The sequence below is a fragment of the Zeugodacus cucurbitae genome, chromosome 6 (genome assembly GCF_028554725.1).
Source record: "Zeugodacus cucurbitae isolate PBARC_wt_2022May chromosome 6, idZeuCucr1.2, whole genome shotgun sequence".
Taxonomy (NCBI): Eukaryota; Metazoa; Arthropoda; class Insecta; order Diptera; family Tephritidae; genus Zeugodacus; species Zeugodacus cucurbitae.
The window spans coordinates 28,142,280-28,165,439 of record NC_071671.1 but is presented as its reverse complement, the minus strand read 5'-3'; the positions used below and the strand labels follow the sequence as shown (position 1 = coordinate 28,165,439).

General features: G+C 38.3%; 1 protein-coding gene across 1 annotated transcript; it reads left to right on the top strand.

Moving 5' to 3' along the window:
- The first annotated feature begins 16,794 nt into the window (after positions 1-16,794).
- Positions 16,795-21,416, top strand: LOC105219381 (protein phyllopod). Its single transcript, XM_011195481.3, has 2 exons — positions 16,795-17,232; positions 20,258-21,416. The coding sequence occupies exons 1-2, from the start codon at positions 17,095-17,097 to the stop codon at positions 21,260-21,262; spliced, it is 1,143 nt and encodes a 380-aa protein (XP_011193783.2). The 5' UTR covers positions 16,795-17,094; the 3' UTR covers positions 21,263-21,416.
- Positions 21,417-23,160: the final 1,744 nt, after the last annotated feature.

Genomic DNA, 23,160 nt, shown 5'->3' with positions numbered 1-23,160 from the left:
CCTGACGGAGCTTTTGGTGTTGCTCAACGTCAGCTTTCACAGCCGAATTAGTTTTGCAGAGCTCACTGAGATTCCAAATGTCGGGCATGCTTTCTTTCGACCATATTCTACAAAGAAGCTGATGCATGCACCTTATCAGTTCTTCGCCGCCGTATTTGAATAGCTCGGCCGGTAGTCCATCGGCCCCCACCGCTTTGTTGTTCTTCAAGCGGGTAATTGCTATTCGAATTTCTTCATGGTCAGGTAATGGAATATCTATTCCATCTTCATCTCCTGGTGTTGTACTTTCACTGCCATTCAGCAGGTCGGAGAAGTGTTCCCTCCATAATCCCAGTATGCTCTGGATATTCATTACCAGATTACCTCCTCGGTCCCTACATGATAATGCTCCGGTCGAGCATTACCCATGTCGGCCAGCTTTTCAAGCTCTTCATACCCACGCATTTCGGCCTCTTTCTTTTTACGTCTGCAAATGCGTCTCGCTCTCCTCTTCAGTTCTCGATGTCTATCCCACCCCGAACGTGTTGTGGTCTTTCGCAACGTTGCGAGGTAGGCAGTCTGTTTTCTCTCCACTGTGGAACGACAACACTCATCGTACCAACTGGTTTTTTGGCGTTGCCGGAGACCAATTGTTTCGGCTGCAGCGGTATGCAATGAGTTTGAGATGCCGTTCCACAGCTCCCTTATATCGAGATGCTGATGAGTGCTCTCAGAGAGCAGGAGTGCAAGTCAAGTAGAAAATCTTCGGCTGTCGGTTGTGATTGCAGTTTTTCGACGTCGAACCTTCTTTGTGTTTGTTGACGGGCTTTCTTTGCTGCACAGAGGCGAGTGCGTATCTTTGCTGCTACTAAATAATGGTCCGAGTCAATATTTGGCCCTCGGAGCGTACGCACGTCTTAAACACAGGAGACATGTCTTCCGTCTATCACAACATGATCGATTTGATTGCGCGTGTTTCGATCAGGGGACAGCCATGTTGCTTGATGAATTTTCTTGTGCTGGAATCTGGTATTACAGACAACCATATTTCGGGCCCCAGCGAAGTCGATCAGCCTCAGGCCGTTTGGCGATGTTTCGACATGGAGGCTGAATTTTCCGACTGTTGTGCCAAAGGCTCTTTCTTTACCCACCCTGGCGTTAAAATCGCCAAGCACGATTTTGACATCGTGGCGGGGCAGCGCTCATAGGTACGTTCTAGGCGCTCATAGAAAGCATCTTTGGTCACATCGTCCTTCTCTTCCGTTGGGGCGTGGGCGCAAATCAGCGATATATTGAAGAACCTCGCTTTGATGCGGATTGTGGCAAGACGTTCAGGGGTGAATGCCAGGACTCGGCGACGGAGTCTCTCTCCCAAATCCAACACCAAATTTACGCTTCTTTATATGGGCGCTGTATTAGATGTCACAAGGACCCACCTTCATCCGTCCTTGTCCCGTCCATCGCACTTCTTGGATGGCGGTGATGTCAACCTTTAGTTGTATGAGGACATCAACCAGCTATCTCCTGTCATCAAATAAACAGTCAGCGCATTCGCGTCTTGGCTCCCACGTCACTGTTGACAGTCATAACTTTGAAGTTGTAGATAATTTCGTCTAACTGGGAACCAGCATTAACAGCAATAACAATGTCAGCCTGGAAATCCAACGCATAATCACTCTTGCCAACAGGTGCTACTATGGACTAAGTAGGCAATTGAAAAGTAAAGTCCTCTCTCGACGAACAAAAACCAAACTCTACAAGTCCCTCATCATTCCCGTCCTACTTTACGGTGCAGAAGCGTGGACGATGTCAACATCCGATGAGACGGCACTAGGAGTTTTCGAGAGAAAGGTTTTGCGAAAGATTTATGGTCCCTTAAACAATGGCAACGGCGAATACCGCAGACGATGGAACGATGAGCTGTATGTGTTATTCGACGACATAGACATAGTCCAGCGAATAAAAAAACAGCGGCTACGCTGGCTAGGTCATGTTGTTCGAATGGATGAAAGTGCTCCAGCTCTGAAAGTATTCGATGCAGTACCCGCTGGTGGAAGCCGAGGAAGAGGGAGACCTCCACTCCGATGGAAGGACCAGGTGGAGAGGGACCTGGCTTCGCTTGGTATAACCAATTGGCGCCAAACTGCCAGAAGGAGGGATACGTGGCGCGCTGTTTTGGACTCGGCTATAACCGCGTCAGCGGTGTCTACGCCAGTCAAGAAGAAGAAGATTATTGGGATTCCGATTTTTAGCGACAACTCATGTGGTGGCAGTCCAGAAGGGTTCAACGAATTTAAAAATTCCTGTGGATAATGGACTGCGTCTTCGATATTAGTCACATTGTCGATTGATTTGTATGTTTTAATTTGGCCGGGGCTTTTTGAACTATTAGATTGTTTATTTCATTAACAGTATCATTCTTAGGAGACACTATAGCCCTAGAACATAGCCAATGAAAGTCCTTTTGGTGCAAATTCTCAATATCAGGGTATATAGCATCTATTAAGTTTTCCAAATTATGAAGTATTTGACCTAGAGACTCATCCAAAAGAATGTCACAATGATCGCTTAAATTTGGAGTGGGAAAAATTCCTTCTCCAAGTTTTAGCAGTTGTTGTGGGAAATCGCTATCAGTGATTCCATGAACATGAGCTCTCATATTCGTTCGTAATTTTAATGTTTCAATTGAAGCCCATAAGGGTGACGATTTCAAGAATGCCTTGATGATATCTGCTCGCGTACCTCTGTTAATAACGGGGAGAGTTTGTCGAAAATCTCCCGCAAAAACAAAAGTAATCCCGCCCATGACTGCAGAGGAGTTCCTTAGATCCTGTAAGGTTCTGTTCACGGCCTCTATATGTGCTCTATGGCTCATCGTGCATTCGTCCCACATAATCAATGAGGCGTCTTGTAGTAATTTACCAACAGGCCCATTTTTGCGGATAGAACATTTAGATTGTTGCTCAAGATTTACGGATAGCGGAAGTTTAAAAGTAGAATGAGCAGTTTTTCCATCCGTCAAGAGAGTTGCAGCAATTCCTGAGGAAGTAACTGCTATTGCTATCTTCCCCGATTCTCTTATCTTAGCAAGTATCAAATTAGCAAGAAACGTCTTTCCTGTTCCACCGGGTGCATCCAAAAAGAAAACTTTTCTATTGTCATTAATGACGCTATCGACTATAGTTTCAAAAGCATCTCTTTGATCTGGGACTAATTTTGGTAGGTTTTCATTAACAAAAGCGGTCAAATTATGTGTATCATAGCGATTAGTCATTGTCTCTGCTTCTTTTATTTTCTGTACGAACTGAACATGGTAATCCAAAGTCCCTTAGGCTTTTGTCATTTAATTGCATCAGTTTATTTTCTATTTGTATCAGACCTTGGTTGTAAATTTCCGCATTGTATGGTAAGGTGAAGTTTAGATTTTGCTGTCTGATTCTGTGTCTAATATCTTCACATAAATTGTCTTTGAAAATGTTCCATAATTTTAATGGTTCCGATGGCTGACAAAATAAAAGTATGACTACAAACAATTCTCTCAGTTGTTGTGAACATTGAGAAAGCAAAGCTTCTCTCAGAGTATTTTCCCAATGGTCATCGTTTTCTAGCAAACCTCTAGCACGGCAAGCAGCTTGATATGTTTCTTTGAGAACTCCGTCAACGGTTTTCAAGTACTGGAATGAGGTTGGGCCCCGTACGTGATGTAGCAACGTCCTAAGATAGAAACACTCGGATTGAGAAGGATGGACACAGTAGACTCTGCCTAAAGCTGCATCTTTTTTATTCCTGGATGGCCAACTACGTTCTCACCACGCTTCCTTCTTGTGAACTTATTATTGGCCCATGTATAGTATTGCGGGACTTCGTGGTATATAAGTGTTTTTGCGAATTCATCTTCATTACATAGCTCAAAAAAAGCCAGCAAAGTTGTTTACGTGGATTTTGGGCCACTTGTTCTGCCGTTCCTGCGGTAAAATACACCCTTTGGCCATTTTCTAAGTGAACAGCTAACTGCAAGACTGTAGGATGACGCTCGTGGATCGGAAATTCCAATATTCGCCAGGCAGCTTCGGAAGTACTTATGTAGCGGCCATTCACGCAGTTTTCCACTTCATCATTTGGGTTTCTGACGCCAAATGTGGCTTGATCCGATCCTTTATTTATGTATTTACAAATGTATTTGATGGATTGAACTGAGTGACAGTACTCAACATTTATGTGAGCATTGAACGTCCTGCACAAAAGTGGAGAATAAGGGACAATCCAGCTATTATCTATAGTGAAATTACTGCCTCTGATATTGAGCGAAGCGCTCTGACCTCCATTTGCGGCATCACGACGACGATATACTGGATATCCGTCATCTCCGGTTTGAGTTTCATTGACCAAACGTCGCGGGTATTTTTTTTTTGTGCAAATGCCGTTTTTCATACATGGTGCTGTTAAGTTATGTTCTCCGCATGGTTCGTGCACCATATTTTTAGTTACGATATCGTACAATATTGGATCGTTTTGTTGGTTGGGAAGTTCCGCAACTATGACCCTACCAATTTCGTCTGTTTTGGACTCGGCTATAACCGCGTCAGCGGTGTCTACGCCAGTCAAGAAGAAGAAGATTATTGGGATTCCGATTTTTAGCGACAACTCATGTGGTGGCAGTCCAGAAGGGTTCAACGAATTTAAAAATTCCTGTGGATAATGGACTGCGTCTTCGATATTAGTCACATTGTCGATTGATTTGTATGTTTTAATTTGGCCGGGGCTTTTTGAACTATTAGATTGTTTATTTCATTAACAGTATCATTCTTAGGAGACACTATAGCCCTAGAACATAGCCAATGAAAGTCCTTTTGGTGCAAATTCTCAATATCAGGGTATATAGCATCTATTAAGTTTTCCAAATTATGAAGTATTTGACCTAGAGACTCATCCAAAAGAATGTCACAATGATCGCTTAAATTTGGAGTGGGAAAAATTCCTTCTCCAAGTTTTAGCAGTTGTTGTGGGAAATCGCTATCAGTGATTCCATGAACATGAGCTCTCATATTCGTTCGTAATTTTAATGTTTCAATTGAAGCCCATAAGGGTGACGATTTCAAGAATGCCTTGATGATATCTGCTCGCGTACCTCTGTTAATAACGGGGAGAGTTTGTCGAAAATCTCCCGCAAAAACAAAAGTAATCCCGCCCATGACTGCAGAGGAGTTCCTTAGATCCTGTAAGGTTCTGTTCACGGCCTCTATATGTGCTCTATGGCTCATCGTGCATTCGTCCCACATAATCAATGAGGCGTCTTGTAGTAATTTACCAACAGGCCCATTTTTGCGGATAGAACATTTAGATTGTTGCTCAAGATTTACGGATAGCGGAAGTTTAAAAGTAGAATGAGCAGTTTTTCCATCCGTCAAGAGAGTTGCAGCAATTCCTGAGGAAGTAACTGCTATTGCTATCTTCCCCGATTCTCTTATCTTAGCAAGTATCAAATTAGCAAGAAACGTCTTTCCTGTTCCACCGGGTGCATCCAAAAAGAAAACTTTTCTATTGTCATTAATGACGCTATCGACTATAGTTTCAAAAGCATCTCTTTGATCTGGGACTAATTTTGGTAGGTTTTCATTAACAAAAGCGGTCAAATTATGTGTATCATAGCGATTAGTCATTGTCTCTGCTTCTTTTATTTTCTGTACGAACTGAACATGGTAATCCAAAGTCCCTTAGGCTTTTGTCATTTAATTGCATCAGTTTATTTTCTATTTGTATCAGACCTTGGTTGTAAATTTCCGCATTGTATGGTAAGGTGAAGTTTAGATTTTGCTGTCTGATTCTGTGTCTAATATCTTCACATAAATTGTCTTTGAAAATGTTCCATAATTTTAATGGTTCCGATGGCTGACAAAATAAAAGTATGACTACAAACAATTCTCTCAGTTGTTGTGAACATTGAGAAAGCAAAGCTTCTCTCAGAGTATTTTCCCAATGGTCATCGTTTTCTAGCAAACCTCTAGCACGGCAAGCAGCTTGATATGTTTCTTTGAGAACTCCGTCAACGGTTTTCAAGTACTGGAATGAGGTTGGGCCCCGTACGTGATGTAGTAACGTCCTAAGATAGAAACACTCGGATTGAGAAGGATGGACACAGTAGACTCTGCCTAAAGCTGCATCTTTTTTATTCCTGGATGGCCAACTACGTTCTCACCACGCTTCCTTCTTGTGAACTTATTATTGGCCCATGTATAGTATTGCGGGACTTCGTGGTATATAAGTGTTTTTGCGAATTCATCTTCATTACATAGCTCAAAAAAAGCCAGCAAAGTTGTTTACGTGGATTTTGGGCCACTTGTTCTGCCGTTCCTGCGGTAAAATACACCCTTTGGCCATTTTCTAAGTGAACAGCTAACTGCAAGACTGTAGGATGACGCTCGTGGATCGGAAATTCCAATATTCGCCAGGCAGCTTCGGAAGTACTTATGTAGCGGCCATTCACGTAGTTTTCCACTTCATCATTTGGGTTTCTGACGCCAAATGTGGCTTGATCCGATCCTTTATTTATGTATTTACAAATGTATTTGATGGATTGAACTGAGTGACAGTACTCAACATTTATGTGAGCATTGAACGTCCTGCACAAAAGTGGAGAATAAGGGACAATCCAGCTATTATCTATAGTGAAATTACTGCCTCTGATATTGAGCGAAGCGCTCTGACCTCCATTTGCGGCATCACGACGACGATATACTGGATATCCGTCATCTCCGGTTTGAGTTTCATTGACCAAACGTCGCGGGTATTTTTTTTTTGTGCAAATGCCGTTTTTCATACATGGTGCTGTTAAGTTATGTTCTCCGCATGGTTCGTGCACCATATTTTTAGTTACGATATCGTACAATATTGGATCGTTTTGTTGGTTGGGAAGTTCCGCAACTATGACCCTATCAATTTCGTCTGGTTGGATTTTTGTCTCTAGCCAAAACAGCATATGACAGTGTGGTAAACCTCGCTTCTGCCACTCCACACTCACCATGTAACATTTCACTTTGCCGAATATTTCATCTTTGTTGAATAATTTTATGAATTTCTTCATTTTTAAGTGAAACACCCTTGAAATGATGTCATGACGATCGAAAGATCGCTGACCAGGTAGTAGTTCCGCTTTAATTTCAGGTCATTCAGGATTGCACGTAAACGTGACAAATAATTCTGGTCTCCCGTAGTTTCGGACATAAGTCATCGCGACTTGTGTTTTCTCATGCAGGTAACGTGGAGAACCTGTAAATGAAGATGGTAAAATTACGCGCTGACCGATATTTGATGGGTCAACATTTCCGTCTTGATTTAAAGCGTCTCTGAGATGAATGTATTCTTCAGCCCTTAGTCTCTGTTGGTTACGACATATGTAATTCAATCGTTCCGATATCATTTTTGCCATCATATCGACAATATATTGGCTAAATAAGTCCCTGTAATAATGTAATGAATTAAAACTGTTTGCTCTAACCATCAACCTGAATGCATAAAATTGCATGCATGTCATAGTTTTGTTACGCGCTGTACCTTCCGGTGGAATGGTTAAATAATAACCGTCTTCTCCTTTAACGATCATTAAGGGATACTGTAGTGGATCATATGATCGATGTAACTCGGATACCCTTTTAAGTTGGCCGTCTCTTCCGTGCAGCACTATGTCTCTGGGGCCTTTTTCTTCGTCAACCAAGAGAACAGCTACCTCGTTTACAGCTGGAGAATTGTATCTACCCGGGTGAGCAGTCTGCGGTGGGCGGTCGGAAAGAATAATTAGCTTTAAATTATCCGAAGAGTTGCGTTCAATATTTTGTTTACAGCTTCGTATATATACGTTGTGGCTTTTCAGTGCTGTCTGTAGTTCATTAATTAAATCTATTTTTAGCGTTGGAGCTATGTTTATTTATTTATTTGTCAATAGATTTTTTATTGGCTGTGGTGGTTCTTGAATATTGGGGATAATAACTTTTCCAGAAGCACAACACATACCATTAGTTTCATCGACCCATTTTTTGGCAGAACACTTAGGGCAAATCTTATTCATGTCGCCGATTTGGACGGAAGACTGTCGAGCATAATCAATCTGTGGATAGTATTTAAAAGCCGATCTGTTACTGTGAGCTACAACTCGATTGCGGACTCTAGCTCTTGAAGTCTGTTGTCGTTCTCTCTGGTCTTGAAGGCGTTGGGAACGCTCAGAGCTTGATTCCCTAGTGCGGGATTGTATACTTCTGGAATTTTGCTCTTCAAGCCGCTGCAAACGCTCAGTACTTGACTCTCGCGCGTGCACATGATAAGTTGTTAAATTTTGTTCAGCTAGGCGCTGCGAACGCTCAAGACTGAACTCCCCCGCGCGTCTTTGAGAGGTTCTCATGTTTTGTTCAGCGAGCCGTTGCGAACGCTCGGTACTCGACTCTCTGGCACGCGATTGCGCTACATATTCTCTCTGATTTAAAATACGATTTTCAGTTTCAGATGAAGATTCTTTATTTCGACATATTTTTTTGGCCCTGGCCTGGGAATTATTTCTAGAAAGTTGAGATCTTGATGTTTTGGGCATTTTTTAAATGATAAAAGAAAAAAACGCCTTTAAACTAATCTTTGATGTTCTTACAACTACCTACTATAACAACATACAAAACTACAACCTATTTATTAAAATTAAATCATAAAACTTATTCAATTCATTTCTTAGGATAACTAAATGTACAATATCTGTGCTATATATATGGGTCTAGATCTTTTTGAATGGGTTTAGTTACCTACTAAACGAAGTATTATCAAGCGACAAAATATTATCAAGCGACAATTTTTTTTAATTACGCACACGACCATTCAGTAGGGAGCCGACTGCGCGAGTGATCTTAACCCTGACGCCTACAACTCTACAACGCATAGTTCGCCGCCGAGCGACTTTTAAAAATTTTTAACTCGTGATATCTTTTGAATGGAATGTCAGAATCTAATAATTCAAAAAGTTATATAAAGGTTTTGAAGCGATCTTAAATGATAAATTATTTATTTCGGTAAGGATTAATACTTAGGTACAAATAAAGAGCCTTTTCAAGTAGTGGTATTTCAATTAATTTTTTTATATAAAATCGCTTATTGTGAAAAAACTATAATAGTTAGAGATATGATGTCGGGACGTTTTTTGTAGATAATGATAAGTTCTACAAAATTGTAATACATCACTTTGTTATATCTTCAATCGTTTTCGCAGCATTCGCGATTAAAAAACGTTTTTTGGTATTTTTTTACATTATCGGAGTTTTGGTAAGGAACCCTATTTTTTTTTAACTAAATATAGCCTATGTCACTCAGGGATAGTATAGCTTTCCAACGGTGAAAGAATTTTTCAAATCGGTTCAGTAGTTTCGGAGCCTATTCGAGACAAACAAACAAAAAAACAAACATTTCCTCTTTATAATATTAGTATAGATATAACTTTTAATTCTAATTTTCATAGTTAAAAAAAACATACATAAAAATAAGAAATAATGCAATGAAAAAATAATTAGCAAATAAAAAAAATACGTTTCGATTTACAGACAACATAGACTGCTTCCAACAGATTTTCATAGCTCTTTCTCAGACAGACATTTTACGCTATTAACGCCTAAATCGAATCGAAGATTAATTGAAATATTTTTGTTAAATTAAATTGGCTCAAGCAGCTCACGACTTCCGGTCTTAGACCAAGTATCCTCTGGGTAGCCAACAGATATCCGTTTGGAGGCGAGCTTAAGTGAGAAGGCAAAACCCGCTTATGCGGTTGTGCGTAGGGTTTGGGACCCACCACATAAAAACACCCCCCAATGAAAAGAACAAAACAGCCTTGGATGAGAGATCACAATTTTGATGACGACCACTGCAAACGTTTAAAGGACTACGATTTAAGGGCATGTACCTGGAATGTCCGGACCCTTAATTGGGAAGGTGCCTCTGCCCAGCTGGTTGATGTCCTCGTAAGATGAAAGGTTGACATCACCGCAATCCAAGAAATGCGATGGACGGGACAAGGACGGAAGAAGGTGGGTCCTTGTGACATCTACTACAGCGGCCATATAAAGGAACGCAAATTCGGTGTGGGATTCGTGGTGGGAGAGAGTCCGTCGTCGAGTCCTGGCATTCACTCCGGTGGATGAACGTCTAGCCACAATCCGCATCAATGCGAGGTTCTTCAACATATCGCTGATTTGCGCCCACGCCCCGACGGAAGAGAAGGACGAAGTGATCAAAGATACCTTATATGAGCGCCTAGAACGTACCTATGAGCGCTGCCCCCGCCACGATGTCAAAATCGTGCTTGGCGATTTCAACGCTAGGGTGGGTAAAGAAGGTGTCTTTGGCACAACAGTCGGAAAATTCAGCCTCCATGACGAAACATCACCAAACGGTCTGAGGTTGATCGATTTCGCCGGGGCCCGAAATATGGTCGTCTGTAGTACTAGATTCCAGCATAAGAAAATCCATCAAGCTACTTGGCTCTCCCCGGATCGAATCACTCGCAACCAGATCGATCATGTTGTGATAGATGGACGACATGTCTCCAGTGTTTCTGATGTGCGTACGCTTCGTGGTCCCAACATTGACTCGGACCACTATCTTGTAGCAGCTAAAATACGCACCCGACTCTGTGTAGAAAAGCGCACACGTCAACAAACACAAGGAAGGTTCGACATCGAGAAGCTGCAATCACAACCGACAGCCGAACGATTTTCTACTCGACTTGCACTCCTGCTCTCTGAGAGCACTCATCAGCATTTCGGTATAAGGGAGCTGTGGGACGGCATATCAAACTCCTTACGTACAGCTGCAACCGAAACCATTGGTTTTCGGAAAAGCCAAAAAAACAGCTGATATGATGAGGATTGTCGTCTCGCAGTGGAGAGAAAACAGACTGCCTACCTCGCAATGTTGCGATCGACCGCAACACGTGTAGGATGGGATAGATACCGGGAGCTGAAGAGGGAAGCGAGACGCATTTGCAGACAAAAAAAGAAAGAGGCCAAAATGCGTGAGTATGAAGAGCTTGACAAGCTGGCCGACAGGGGTAATGCTCGAAAATTTTACGAAAAGATCCGGCGACTAACTGAAGGTTTCAAGACCGGAGCACACTCCTGTAGGACCCCCAGAGGTGATCTAGTTATAGATGACCAGAGTATACTGAGTTTGTGGAGGGAACACTTCTCCAGCCTGCTGACTGGCAGTGAAAGTACAACAACAGGAGATGGCGAACCCGATTCCCCAATCGACGACGATGGAGCAGATGTTCCATTGCCCGACCGTGAAGAAATTCGAATAGCAATTACCCGCTTGAAGAACAATAAGGCGGCGGGGGCCGATGGATTACCGACCGAGCTATTCAAATACGGCGGCGAAGAGCTGATAAGGTGCATGCATCAGCTTCTTTGCAGAATATGGTCGGAAGAAAGCATACCTGACGATTGGAATCTCAGTGTACTCTGCCCAATACACAAAAAGGGAGACCCCACAATTTGCGCCAATTACCGTGGGATAAGCCTCCTCAACATCGCGTATAAGGTTCTGTCGAGCGTATTGTGTGAAAGACTAAAGCCCACCGTCAACAAACTGATTGGACCTTATCAGTGTGGCTTTAGACCTGGAAAATCAACAACAGACCAGATATTCACCATGCGCCAAATTTTGGAGAAGACCCGTGAAAATAGGATCGACACACACCATCGCGATGTCTGAATTTGGTATCCCCGCAAAACTAATACGGCTGTGTAAGCTGACGTTGAGCAACACCAAAAGCTCCGTCAGGATCGGGAAGGACCTCTCCGAGCCGTTCGATACCAGACGAGGTTTCAGACAAGGTGACTCACTATCGTGCGACTTCTTTAAATTGATGCTGGAAAAAATTATAAGAGCTGCAGAGCTAAATAGAGAAGGTACAATCTTCTACAAGAGTGTACAGCTACTGGCGTACGCCGATGATATCGATATCATTGGAAACAACACCCGCGCCGTTAGTTCTGCTTTTTCCAGACTGGATAAGGAAGCGAAGCGTATGGGTCTGGTGGTGAACGAGGACAAGACGAAATATCTCCTGTCATCAAACAAACAGTCAGCGCATTCGCGTCTTAGCTCCCACGTCACTGTTGACAGTCATAACTTTGAAGTTGTAGATAATTTCGTCTACCTGGGAACCAGCATTAACAGCAATAACAATGTCAGCCTGGAAATCCAACGCATAATCACTCTTGCCAACAGGTGCTACTATGGACTAAGTAGGCAATTCAAAAGTAAAGTCCTCTCTCGACGAACAAAAACCAAACTCTAAATGTCCCTCATCATTCCCGTCCTACTTTACGGTGCAGAAGCGTGGACGATGTCAACATCCGATGAGACGGCACTAGGAGTTTTCGAGAGAAAGGTTTTGCGGAAGATTTATGGACCCTTACACATTGGCAACGGCGAATACCGCAGACGATGGAACGATGAGCTGTATGTGTTATTCGACGACATAGACATAGTCCAGCGAAAGTGCTCCAGCTCTGAAAGTATTCGATGCAGTACCCGCGGGTGGAAGCCGAGGAAGAGGGAGACCTTCACTCCGATGGAAGGACCAGGTGGAGAGGGACCTGGCTTCGCTTGGTATAACCAGTTGTCGCCATGATATGCCTCAGCAAACGTGATAAATTCACTGTCCAACAATTCCATATATATTTTGCTTTCATACGACTCATCAAGTCCTGAGTTGCCAAATTCTTGCGAATGGCCGCATTTGGTACGTTCATTTATCGAAAATTTTGGTCCAGTACGCTTATGTTTTTTGTATTCCTCGGGGTTTCCAAAAAGTTTCGTATGGTTTTTCGATTCTACATTACTTCAGCAGTATTTACATAATTTTTTCAAACATCTTCGTTCATCATCTCAATCTGGATCTGTTCCTTAGACGAAATTCGGTTCCAAGTCACATTTTTAACTAAAATGAAAGTTAGTTGTTGATTTTATAGGAATTATTTTTAATAATTGCTTACATCCTCGTTAGTTGTTTTTATAATTCCAATAGTCGAGATGTTGACACCGCGACAGCCAAAAAACAAAAAGCAAATCATTTTTCCCTGTATACCTAATTGCTATGAAGCGACCTGATCTGCATAGTGGACTAATACTGTACTATGAGCAAGGTGTTAACGTCCATTTTTTGTGTGGCAAACAGATATATAGCATTAATAAACATAACAGCATACTTTGACGTGACGTCACCCATTTTCCAATTTTATAGATTTATCATAAAATAAAAAACAAACAGGTTATTATATTTATTCTTATATTTATTAAATAATCTTTAATAAAATCAACATTTAGTTAAATATTAAAGTACAGAGACAACGAATGACTAGTCAAGAAATAATAGATACTTAATTATGCTGCTGCGTGATCGGCGTGGTACAGAGCAGCCAGTCGTCTAGCACCCAGGAGCGCAGCAGAGCGGGAAACGATGTTGCCCTAAATTTTGAAATGTGATGTCACAAAGCTTTTGACCCCCCCTGCCCCTTGTCACACATTGTCACTTCTGAATGATACCCTCCCCCCCTTCAAGGTGTGACGTAATTTATGGATGGCCCCTTATGCGTTTGAGGCGCTTGTTGTTTTTGTAGAAATAGCTTTTGATTTTTTGTGATGGTTGACAAACTTACGTGTACGCATTTGCGAATGTAAGTTTGTGTATGCATTACTTGTTCGTCAATTCGAATATTGGAAGATGTCCATACATACAGCTACGGTCAACTAATTAGCAACGCTGCTGTTTCAGTCATGTAATCATTCCTAAGTCGAAAAGTTGACTAGAATAATTGAAACTTGTTGAGTTAATTAAGCGATATTTAGTTGCTTTTTAAATAATATGTAGTTTTTTAATTTTATTTTATTCTGCACTACGTTTTAAACTATTTAAAAAATATCTACTAAAACATCTCGGTCACGTAATTAGCAACGCTTGATATATTGTTAAAAAAAATGTGTTTGTTATTGAAAAGTTAATATTTTGTGGCTTGATTATTTTTATTTGAGTAAGGCTTGACATCTGCTTCTGGAAATTGCTCTCCATTCTATCTTTACCCTTCCTAATTGTTCGATGAAATTTCCGATTTTGTTAAATCGAACCTTCGTTTTTAATTGGCTCCAGAGATTCTCAATAGAATTCAGGTCTGGTCTGCACAAAAGTCAGTCTAATAAACAAATTATATTTTCGTCCATCCATCGTTTAGTTGACTCCGCGGTATCTTGCTGTAACAGCCAAGTAATACTAACATAGTCGTCGAAATATGGAATCATTACACCTCTCAGTATAGAAATATACTAGTACTGATCCATATGGCCCTCAATTTTTGTTATAGGCCCAACACCCCTTCATGATACAACATCACATATCATTATAGTACCCCCGCCGTGCTGCAGCGTGTGGCGACTGTACTTGGGGTCAAACCCTTTACTTCGTGGAAGCCGAACGGAAGTTTTTCCATCTGGTGGAAGTGTATTTATTTTAGTTCCTTCCGAAAATATGACTCTTTTCCACTCCTTTAGAGTCCAATGACGGTATTTCTTGGTGAATTGAAGTCGTTGTTTACGATTTTGCTCAGGCCGCAGTGGCTCCTTTCGTGAAATCCTCCAAAACAGTAATTTTTCTCTTAAATGATTTTTGACAGTTTCTACCGTTGGAGCTCTATCATTTTCGCCAAAAATATCTACGCGAATTTCATTTGCTGTTTTTGGGGGAATTTTTTTGATTCACTCGTCATCTCTAGCGGTGGTTGTAAAAGGTATTTTCTTGCTTGGCACTCTAACTGTGGTTTTATAGGATTTAAAATACTGAACAGTGTTGAAACCCGTTATTTTAAAGATCTTTAAAGATTGTGCAATCTCAAAATAGTACTTCGCATCGTTGCTCATATTAATAATAGCATTTGTTTCTGCCCGTTTTACGAAAGCTAATTATGCACAATAATTTTAGAATTTATTATATTATGCATAAATTAAAGAAACTTACCTCAATTATTTGTAAATGTGGATAAAAAAAGTATTCAAACACTGTGACCGACTGTAATTTAAGCCTACTTCAGAAAAACACATGAGGTTTGTAAACTAACGGGACTTTTTGAATAAGCATAGATTTATAACGCATGGGAACAATTTTAAAATTGAAATCAAGCTAAATTTTTTATCAGATTAAAGAAATATTTGGTGTTAGGACAAAAAGATTTCTTTGGTGCACATCGTTGTTATTTAGTTGACCGTAGCTGTTTGTATCTAGGATGTATCTACATATGTACGTAAGCGCTTTTGTATATACATATATGAAATAAAATATAAAATTTTTTAAGAAAGTTGGTATATTATTTTAAAACATTAAAATGTAGGTCCGTTTAAACATTTTGACTACAAATATGCCTCTGAAATCTCATAATTTATTTGAAATGAATTAATTTTGCATGCATTCATAAATAAATGTCATATTAGAACACATGATTACATATGATTACATATAAATGTGCTAATGCAGTATACTCTCGAAAAGTAAATTCTCAGAAAGTAAATAATCGCGGAAAAGTTAATCACCTTTAAGATTACACATGCACCTCGAAAAAGTAAATTTTTTAATATACTTTTCAGAGAGTGTGATAAAAAATTCGAAACGAAGCAAGCAGCGTTTTTTACGATGTTGCTAAAACACTTATTCTCTTGTTTATCGCGTCTTTTTAGTAAATAAACTCTCCTACTTGATCCACTGGTTTAAAAATCAAAACGATGCAAATCAGGTGTCAGACTTTTTGCAAAATATATTGCAAAAGAAAAAAACAAAAGAATATTCAAGATTTTTTCTCTTCATAGTAAATATGTTTTTCATGTAAATCCATATGTTTTATTGAAGCAAATAAATGAATGAATTTTTTAAGTTTAAAAATACATTTAATATTATAAAAACAGATAATTTATGTATATATTTGGAAAAGTAAATTATTCGATTATTATTCAAAAGTAAATTACCCAAAATACCAATCGATTTACTTTTCGAGTGTATACTGTATATAAGCAAAGCACGTATAATAATACGTATAATAAATAATACGTTCTTTGCTTATACGTTCTCTGTCTATAGTATCATTTGTCGATAATGCAGTTTATGTTCATTTCATAACTTATATAAACTTGGTATACCTTTAGGCGCGATGATTTAACAGTTTCTTAAAATTTTGTGGTGAATTAAAGAGGTAATGGATTCTAGAAAAATAACGTATTTTTATAATAATATGGAAGCATTCAGTATGATTGATTTTCCCGGTTAATGGCTGGTTAAACAATTCACGAATAATCGAGGTGCAATAGTATTATAGATAATAAGATTTCTAACTTATTCAATTAATACAAGGTGATAAGTAGGATCTATTCCTAATAGATGAAATAATACAAAATGTTTTTTATTATTATTAAATTATTTATTTATGAGTTTAAAAATTGCAATTAATTTAAAATTCTTTAAATATCGTATTATCAAATTTAGGTTTATTTCGAGTCCCAAATATTCAAACATTTATGGTTTGCGCTGACAGAGTGAATATCAAAACCGAGTACCTACCTATTTTGGGACAGAAATGAATGAGCCAAATGCATATGTACATATATACCACAGAAAGGACTTGAAAGAAGATACCTGCTTATATTCTGGTTTGAGAAAGAGAGAGAATTCAAATATTAACACTGGCACAAATGAGGTTGGCAAAGGAACAGCCCAGTGAAGTGGACTACAGTGCATTGTACAATCAAGAAGCCCGGCAGCTGCAAAGCAGTACGAGCGCTCGTTATGAACGGTTCATTCACATGTCATTTGCTCACAGTTAAGGACGTGTCGGTTGTTTGTGTTGCATATCGTAGCGAAGCAGCAGAGGCACGGCAACATCGCCTCATTTATACGTGAGTGTATTGTGTCGCGATACGCGTGTGTATATATCATATACAAATGATAGTAAATATTGGTTTTGCACAATAAATAAAGTGTGGGTGAACAGTTAATTGAAATTATTTGGTTAAAACTATAAAGTGTACCTGTTAGCACAGAAAAGGGAAATGTCAGAAAAATCATCAGAATTTTTGAAGAGAACTTGCCTTATCTGCGGCTGCCATACAAATCAAACTATCAACATCTACGAGCCGAGAAGTGGGCCTAATATTGTCGAACTAATTCAAGCGAAATTCAAATTTCAGGTGTGTTTCAATGCGATTTCCAAAGTAAATTGAAAAATGTTATGTGTGTATTTAATATTAAAAATTTGCACCTCCAAAAATCTACAAAAAATCGATAACGTTGAGGGCAGCATGAGTCACAACAACTCCAGCAGGATATGCGCATAAGTGTGTGTGTGTTCATGTATACATACGCTCATTGGCATACATACATACATACTTATGTATCTATGTAGTTATTAAATTAAGTATTCTCGGTAGGGTGGGTGAATGTACTATTTTAAAATTCTGGGCAAATATTTGTCGATACTTAGTCAGGTGCAGTGGCATGAAAAGAAATAAACTAAAGAGCGGCAAGCGCCGTTATCGCATTTATTCGCACGTTCCCAGTATGTATTTATATACACACATGACTATATGAAAACTATTTGGGTGATGAATATTGCCTAAAATAAGTAGTAATACGAAAATTGGTTAGAAAGTTAAACATTTATAAATCTTCCAAACATAAATATGTGCATAAATAGATACATGCATATGTACATACATACATACTTAGTATGTATTTTGCATGCTTTTTTAGGCAAGCAAAAATGGTAAACAAGCGCAGAGGCCACCAAAGGGCTGTGCCATACACTTACAGACACTTTTAATTCATCGCGTCGTAATTACAGGTGATGATCATGTTGCATGTGGCGGTGGCAGCTGCAGCAGCTGCAAGTAGCATGTTAATTTCATTTGTGTGGTTGTTGTATTTGGATTTTAATGTCGCTCTACTTTCTGAGGTGCATAACACCATAACATATGCCGTATGCTGCCATTGCCGCTGCTGCTCTTACCGACGTTCCATAATTCGACATCGCAGCAGCGCAGCAAAATGCGTAAAGCCAATGTACTACCACATAAACGATGCTGGCAGTACGACAGATGTTTTCTATACTACACAAGCATATGCATTAATATATAGTGTGTAGGCATATGCAGACGACGCACGCAGAGGTTCCGCTCCAACACAGTTAATTTTTGTGTGCATTGTTTTGCACCTGGTGTTGACGAATGACATCGACGGCCAATGCGTAATCGCAAACGTAATCTTACATCCACACTTTATCCGTACGAATTGTGTGTTTATACATAGATAATACCGACTTGTTTGGCCTTTATAAACGCTGCTCGAATACTACATACTTCCTTGTGCATTTTTTACAACAAATTTACGTTTATCTTACGCCTATTTTCGATTAACCAAATATTTCATGAGTACATATGTATGTACAGTAATCCCCGCTTAAGTGCCCCTTCTTAACATGCAAGAATTTCGAAGTTCTCCATAACTCGAACTCTTGAATTGGCAATAGAAGTCAAATTTCATACAAATTTCCTTCCATAAATTGAACTTTTCGACCAGGGCATATTAAAAAATTTTAAATTTTACTATCGAGGCAGAATTTTAAAAGAGTATTTCTATATCGAACAAAAAATATGATTTTGCACTTATGGATTGCATAAATCATGTAACAAAGGCATAGGATAAAGACGTCAAAAGACAAACAATAGCAAACTGCAACTAACAAAATTAAAGAATACATGTTTTAACGTATTTAAATAAAACGTTATGCGAAGTAAATAAATTAAACTGAGTATAAATCCATATTTTACAGCGTTTTGAAAAATTTTATGTTTTAATGAAAATTCTATAACTCGAAGTTTTTTTGTGTATTATGGTGATTAAGCGGGGATCACTGTACATATATGTGTGTATGTCTACATATCTCCGTACATGAACGAAACGCTGCTTCGTATCATTTTTTGAGGCTCAAAACAAATGGAAAGCCGGTGCAATTTTGTGGCAGCTGCCACTTAATTATTTCTCCTGCTCTACACCTTTTGTTACCTTCATAGAATGAGCATAAGCATATGTGCACATGTACATACATACATATATATTTATGTGCACATAATTAGGGTTGTTCGATATTCACTCTGAATTTTAAATCTGGATCTCTTTAATTAATTATATTAACTGTTATAATTACTTTTTGTTTAAATATGAATCCGTAAGTTTCATCTGATGTGTCTGCCTTTTTACTACAGTTGCATTTCAATTAATCAAATTGTCATTTTTCTTCAATTTTCTTTAGCATAATTCTTTGTATTATCATTTAGAATATTTACATAAAATGCATATTTAGATAATTTGTCAAGTCCATATTTAAGACAGTAAGAAAAACTCACTTTTTGTGAAAAGTTGGTGAACTCTGTCAAAAATACAATTATTAATATTTTCTGTTTTCATTAACTACATTTTTCAATGTACTATCGAATTACATATATTAGGTTTATTGATTTCCATACATACATAAATTGGCTCAAAAAAATAGTTGTAATAAAACGAAAAAAAAATCCTTCATCCAGTAACTAGATAATTTTATTTCAAAGATGTGTGTAAAATTTGAACGAATTCGCTTCATAACTTTTCGAGAAATCGTGTCCACCTACTTGAAAAATTGAGATAAATTCGTTTAAAGTTTTAAAGACAAAATAACGTGGCTAATGGGCGACACTCCCAAAGGGTCTACCTCTCAGAATTTTACTCGGATCGAGATCATATTTTTAGATAATATTTTAAACATATTGTATATAATATTTTTTTTAAATTTTGAAACCCACATAACCCCTTAATCCATATCAATTTGTTATAAAAAAGTATTTAAATACTTAGGTAATAAGTTAAAATAGCTTAACCCGACCTAAAAAACTAATGATAATTTGAGTTATTCTGAGCGATTCTTCGAGATTCCCCATATTGTTTTATATGAAAATATCTACGTAACTGCATAAATCTTTAATGAAAATCAAAATATATCTATATTTTAGCTGAACCTACACAACATGTTCACTATTTCTCCATTCACACTAGATTATGTATGTATTTACAACAATTAGGATACCGGTTGACAAATAATTCTTAGAACATGTTTTATTTTCGAATTGAATTCATATTTAAACATAATAATAACAATCGATTTTTTCTGTTAAATTTCAGCCTTTAAACGAGGATAAATACCTATGTTTTAGTTGTAACAATTGGCTGATCAACTGGCACTCACTGCAAGCATTAAACAGTAACGACGCAGAGAGCCCTTCTGGCACTTTTCGCCCACAAATGAATAGCATGCTACACAAGGAGAATGCAGAGAATCAACCCCAACAATCAAGGAATATGTGCCATTGGCAGACGAATGCACATCTATGCCGCCCAATAGCCAAGGTTCTGCCGAGCATTACAGCGAAAGCTCGTGATAACGGTGTAATGTGTGAAGTGCTATTAACCAAAGATACAATGGCACATTCAGTGCGAGAAGAAAGCTTAAATGAAAAGAAAGGAGTATATACTAAGATATTTAAACCTAAATGCCGTCATAGATTATGTTATGCCAAACCCAAAAGGTTGTCAAAAAATTTGAGACTACGCCAAAAACACGTGCAGTACAAAACTTCCGTTGGTTGTAGTACTAACCAAGCTCACCAAGCCAACAACAAATCAATTGCGCTCTGTGAAGAGCAAAATATTGCCAATGATTTTGTGTATAATTCAAATGAACATAAAAATATATTTACTAAACTCGACGATCACGCTTTGGTTATGGACAACAATCACTGGTTAAAGCGTCCCTTGGTAGATGGCAAAGTAGTCTCAATGTTACGACGTCTCGGAACTACACTTTCCCATGAATTGCGGCAAAAAAGCACAAGCTCTTCAACGTTATCGGTTACGCAAATAATGAGTCCTACCAAATCAAAACCGCGTTGGACGCGCCAGCTGGATGAGGATGAAATTTTACTCGACTTTAATTCCGCAATATCGGAAGTACTGCCACAAGTAATTGGAGCGCAACAACAACAATTCGGCGACAAATATTGTGTGCCGGAAGTGATGGCTGTGAAACAGGCAAGGCGAAAATTAACGTATCAAGTATCAGTTGATGAAGATGTTAGTCAATACATTTACCCTGTGTTACCTGAAGGCCTGAGTATTTCTTTAGTTTAAATGGAGAAACTTACACTCGCTACAACCAGTCACGCAGTGGGAAGGAGAAGCAAATTTGTAAAACAGTACATACGTGTATGTATGTGAGAGTGTATGTGTTATTTCAATTGTGGGCATATATACTTAGATACTGGTAGACTTTTGATAACACAAACTAAATATTTAGTATATCCTATCAAGAGTATACCCGTTTGTATGTATGCAAGAGTGTGTGTTGTATATAGAACATTCTTTATTAACGGTTATTAGTCAAACTTTTTTAGGTTATTACGTACTCATTATACAATCTAATTTATACACATATATACATATTAGTTTAAAATTATTATGTCAAAATAAAATCATAAATACGATATGTACAACCTAAAAATAAAAAAAATTAGTTCAATATTTATATACATATTTGTTTTTAGGTAGTAATTTAAAAAGAAATGAATCCTCAAGTAATAGTTAGATATGAAAGATTTATATAACAAATAAGTTTAAATGGAATTCAAAATGCAAACATTTAGACAATTCACAAAGTGGTAGTATAGGGCTGGTTGAATGGGACACTATCGAGATTCGAACATCGGCACATCAAAAACTTAAGGCGAAAGTTCTTGTATATAAATTACATATAATACATATATTGTATGGTATATTTAAAAGATACAAATTTTTACGAAATAAGTTTTATTGAGTCATAATATTTCCATTGTCATTGACAAAAAAGTTTATCATCTCGAGCCAATACGAACCGCGAAATTCATAAAAATTAAATAATGGTCTCAGTCGCAACATGCTTCACGGAGTATACTAGTTTTATACATCTAACGGTTTTTTGTGCCACCTTAGCTCAGAGATTGATATAAGAATTATGTGATGCATGTGAATTGATCTATTTGTAAATTGATGAATTATGAGGTCATCCCATGTGACGGCCTGTTATTTTATGGAACCCCAAAAAAATGGGCTCGCAATTTTTCCACAATTCTGGATGATTGGCGGATCGGAAACAAACCAGGATCGAGTGCAACCGAACATTTTATACTCTCGCAATTTATTGATGTAATTTTATTAAAACAACACACAAATTGACCATTATATTCGGTAAAAAGTCCACTAGAATAACGAAAATTATCATAAATATTATAGTATATGAGGGCTGAGGTAATTCCTGAACCGATTTCACTTATTTTCACCATCAAGGTACACTATATCCAAGGCTTTATATATCCTTAAGTTTGCAATAATATCTCACATATTTATCGATATATGCGGAATAATGCTCACCGTATTTTTGACCTATAAAACCTATAATTAGGAATATGGGAGCGAGGGGAAGTTATAACACAATTTTAATAATTTTTGGAACAGAGACACACTATAAGAAAAAAAATCCTCTGAATTACATTAAAATATCTGAGAGATTTACCGATATTTTCGGTGAAAAATTACCCTTAGACACTGTGTTCGTCATGTTCGATACCCGGGGCCTTGAAAAAGTATAGTCCGATTTCGTCAATTTTTCCACAAGTGAAGCCACTGACGATATACAGTTTTTTCCGCTATCTTCATCGTTTCCTTTTGTATACATTAAAAAGTGAAGGAATCAGATGGAATTCAAAATTGAGTTATATGGAAAGTAGTCGTGGTTGTGAACCGATTTCGCCCATTTTCCCACCCGTGTCATCAGGATATCAAGAAAGTATTATGTACCATTCATTGAAATCAATCGAGAGTTAATAGTTTTTGAGATATTGTGTTTCACCTATAAGTGGACGACGCCACGCCACAAGTTGAGCTCTGGCAACATTCATTTGTCATTTTTTCTTTGCTTCTACGGGCATAACTTTTGACAGTGAAATTTGCCAAAAGTTATGCCCGTAGAAGCAAAGAAAAAATGAGAAATGATT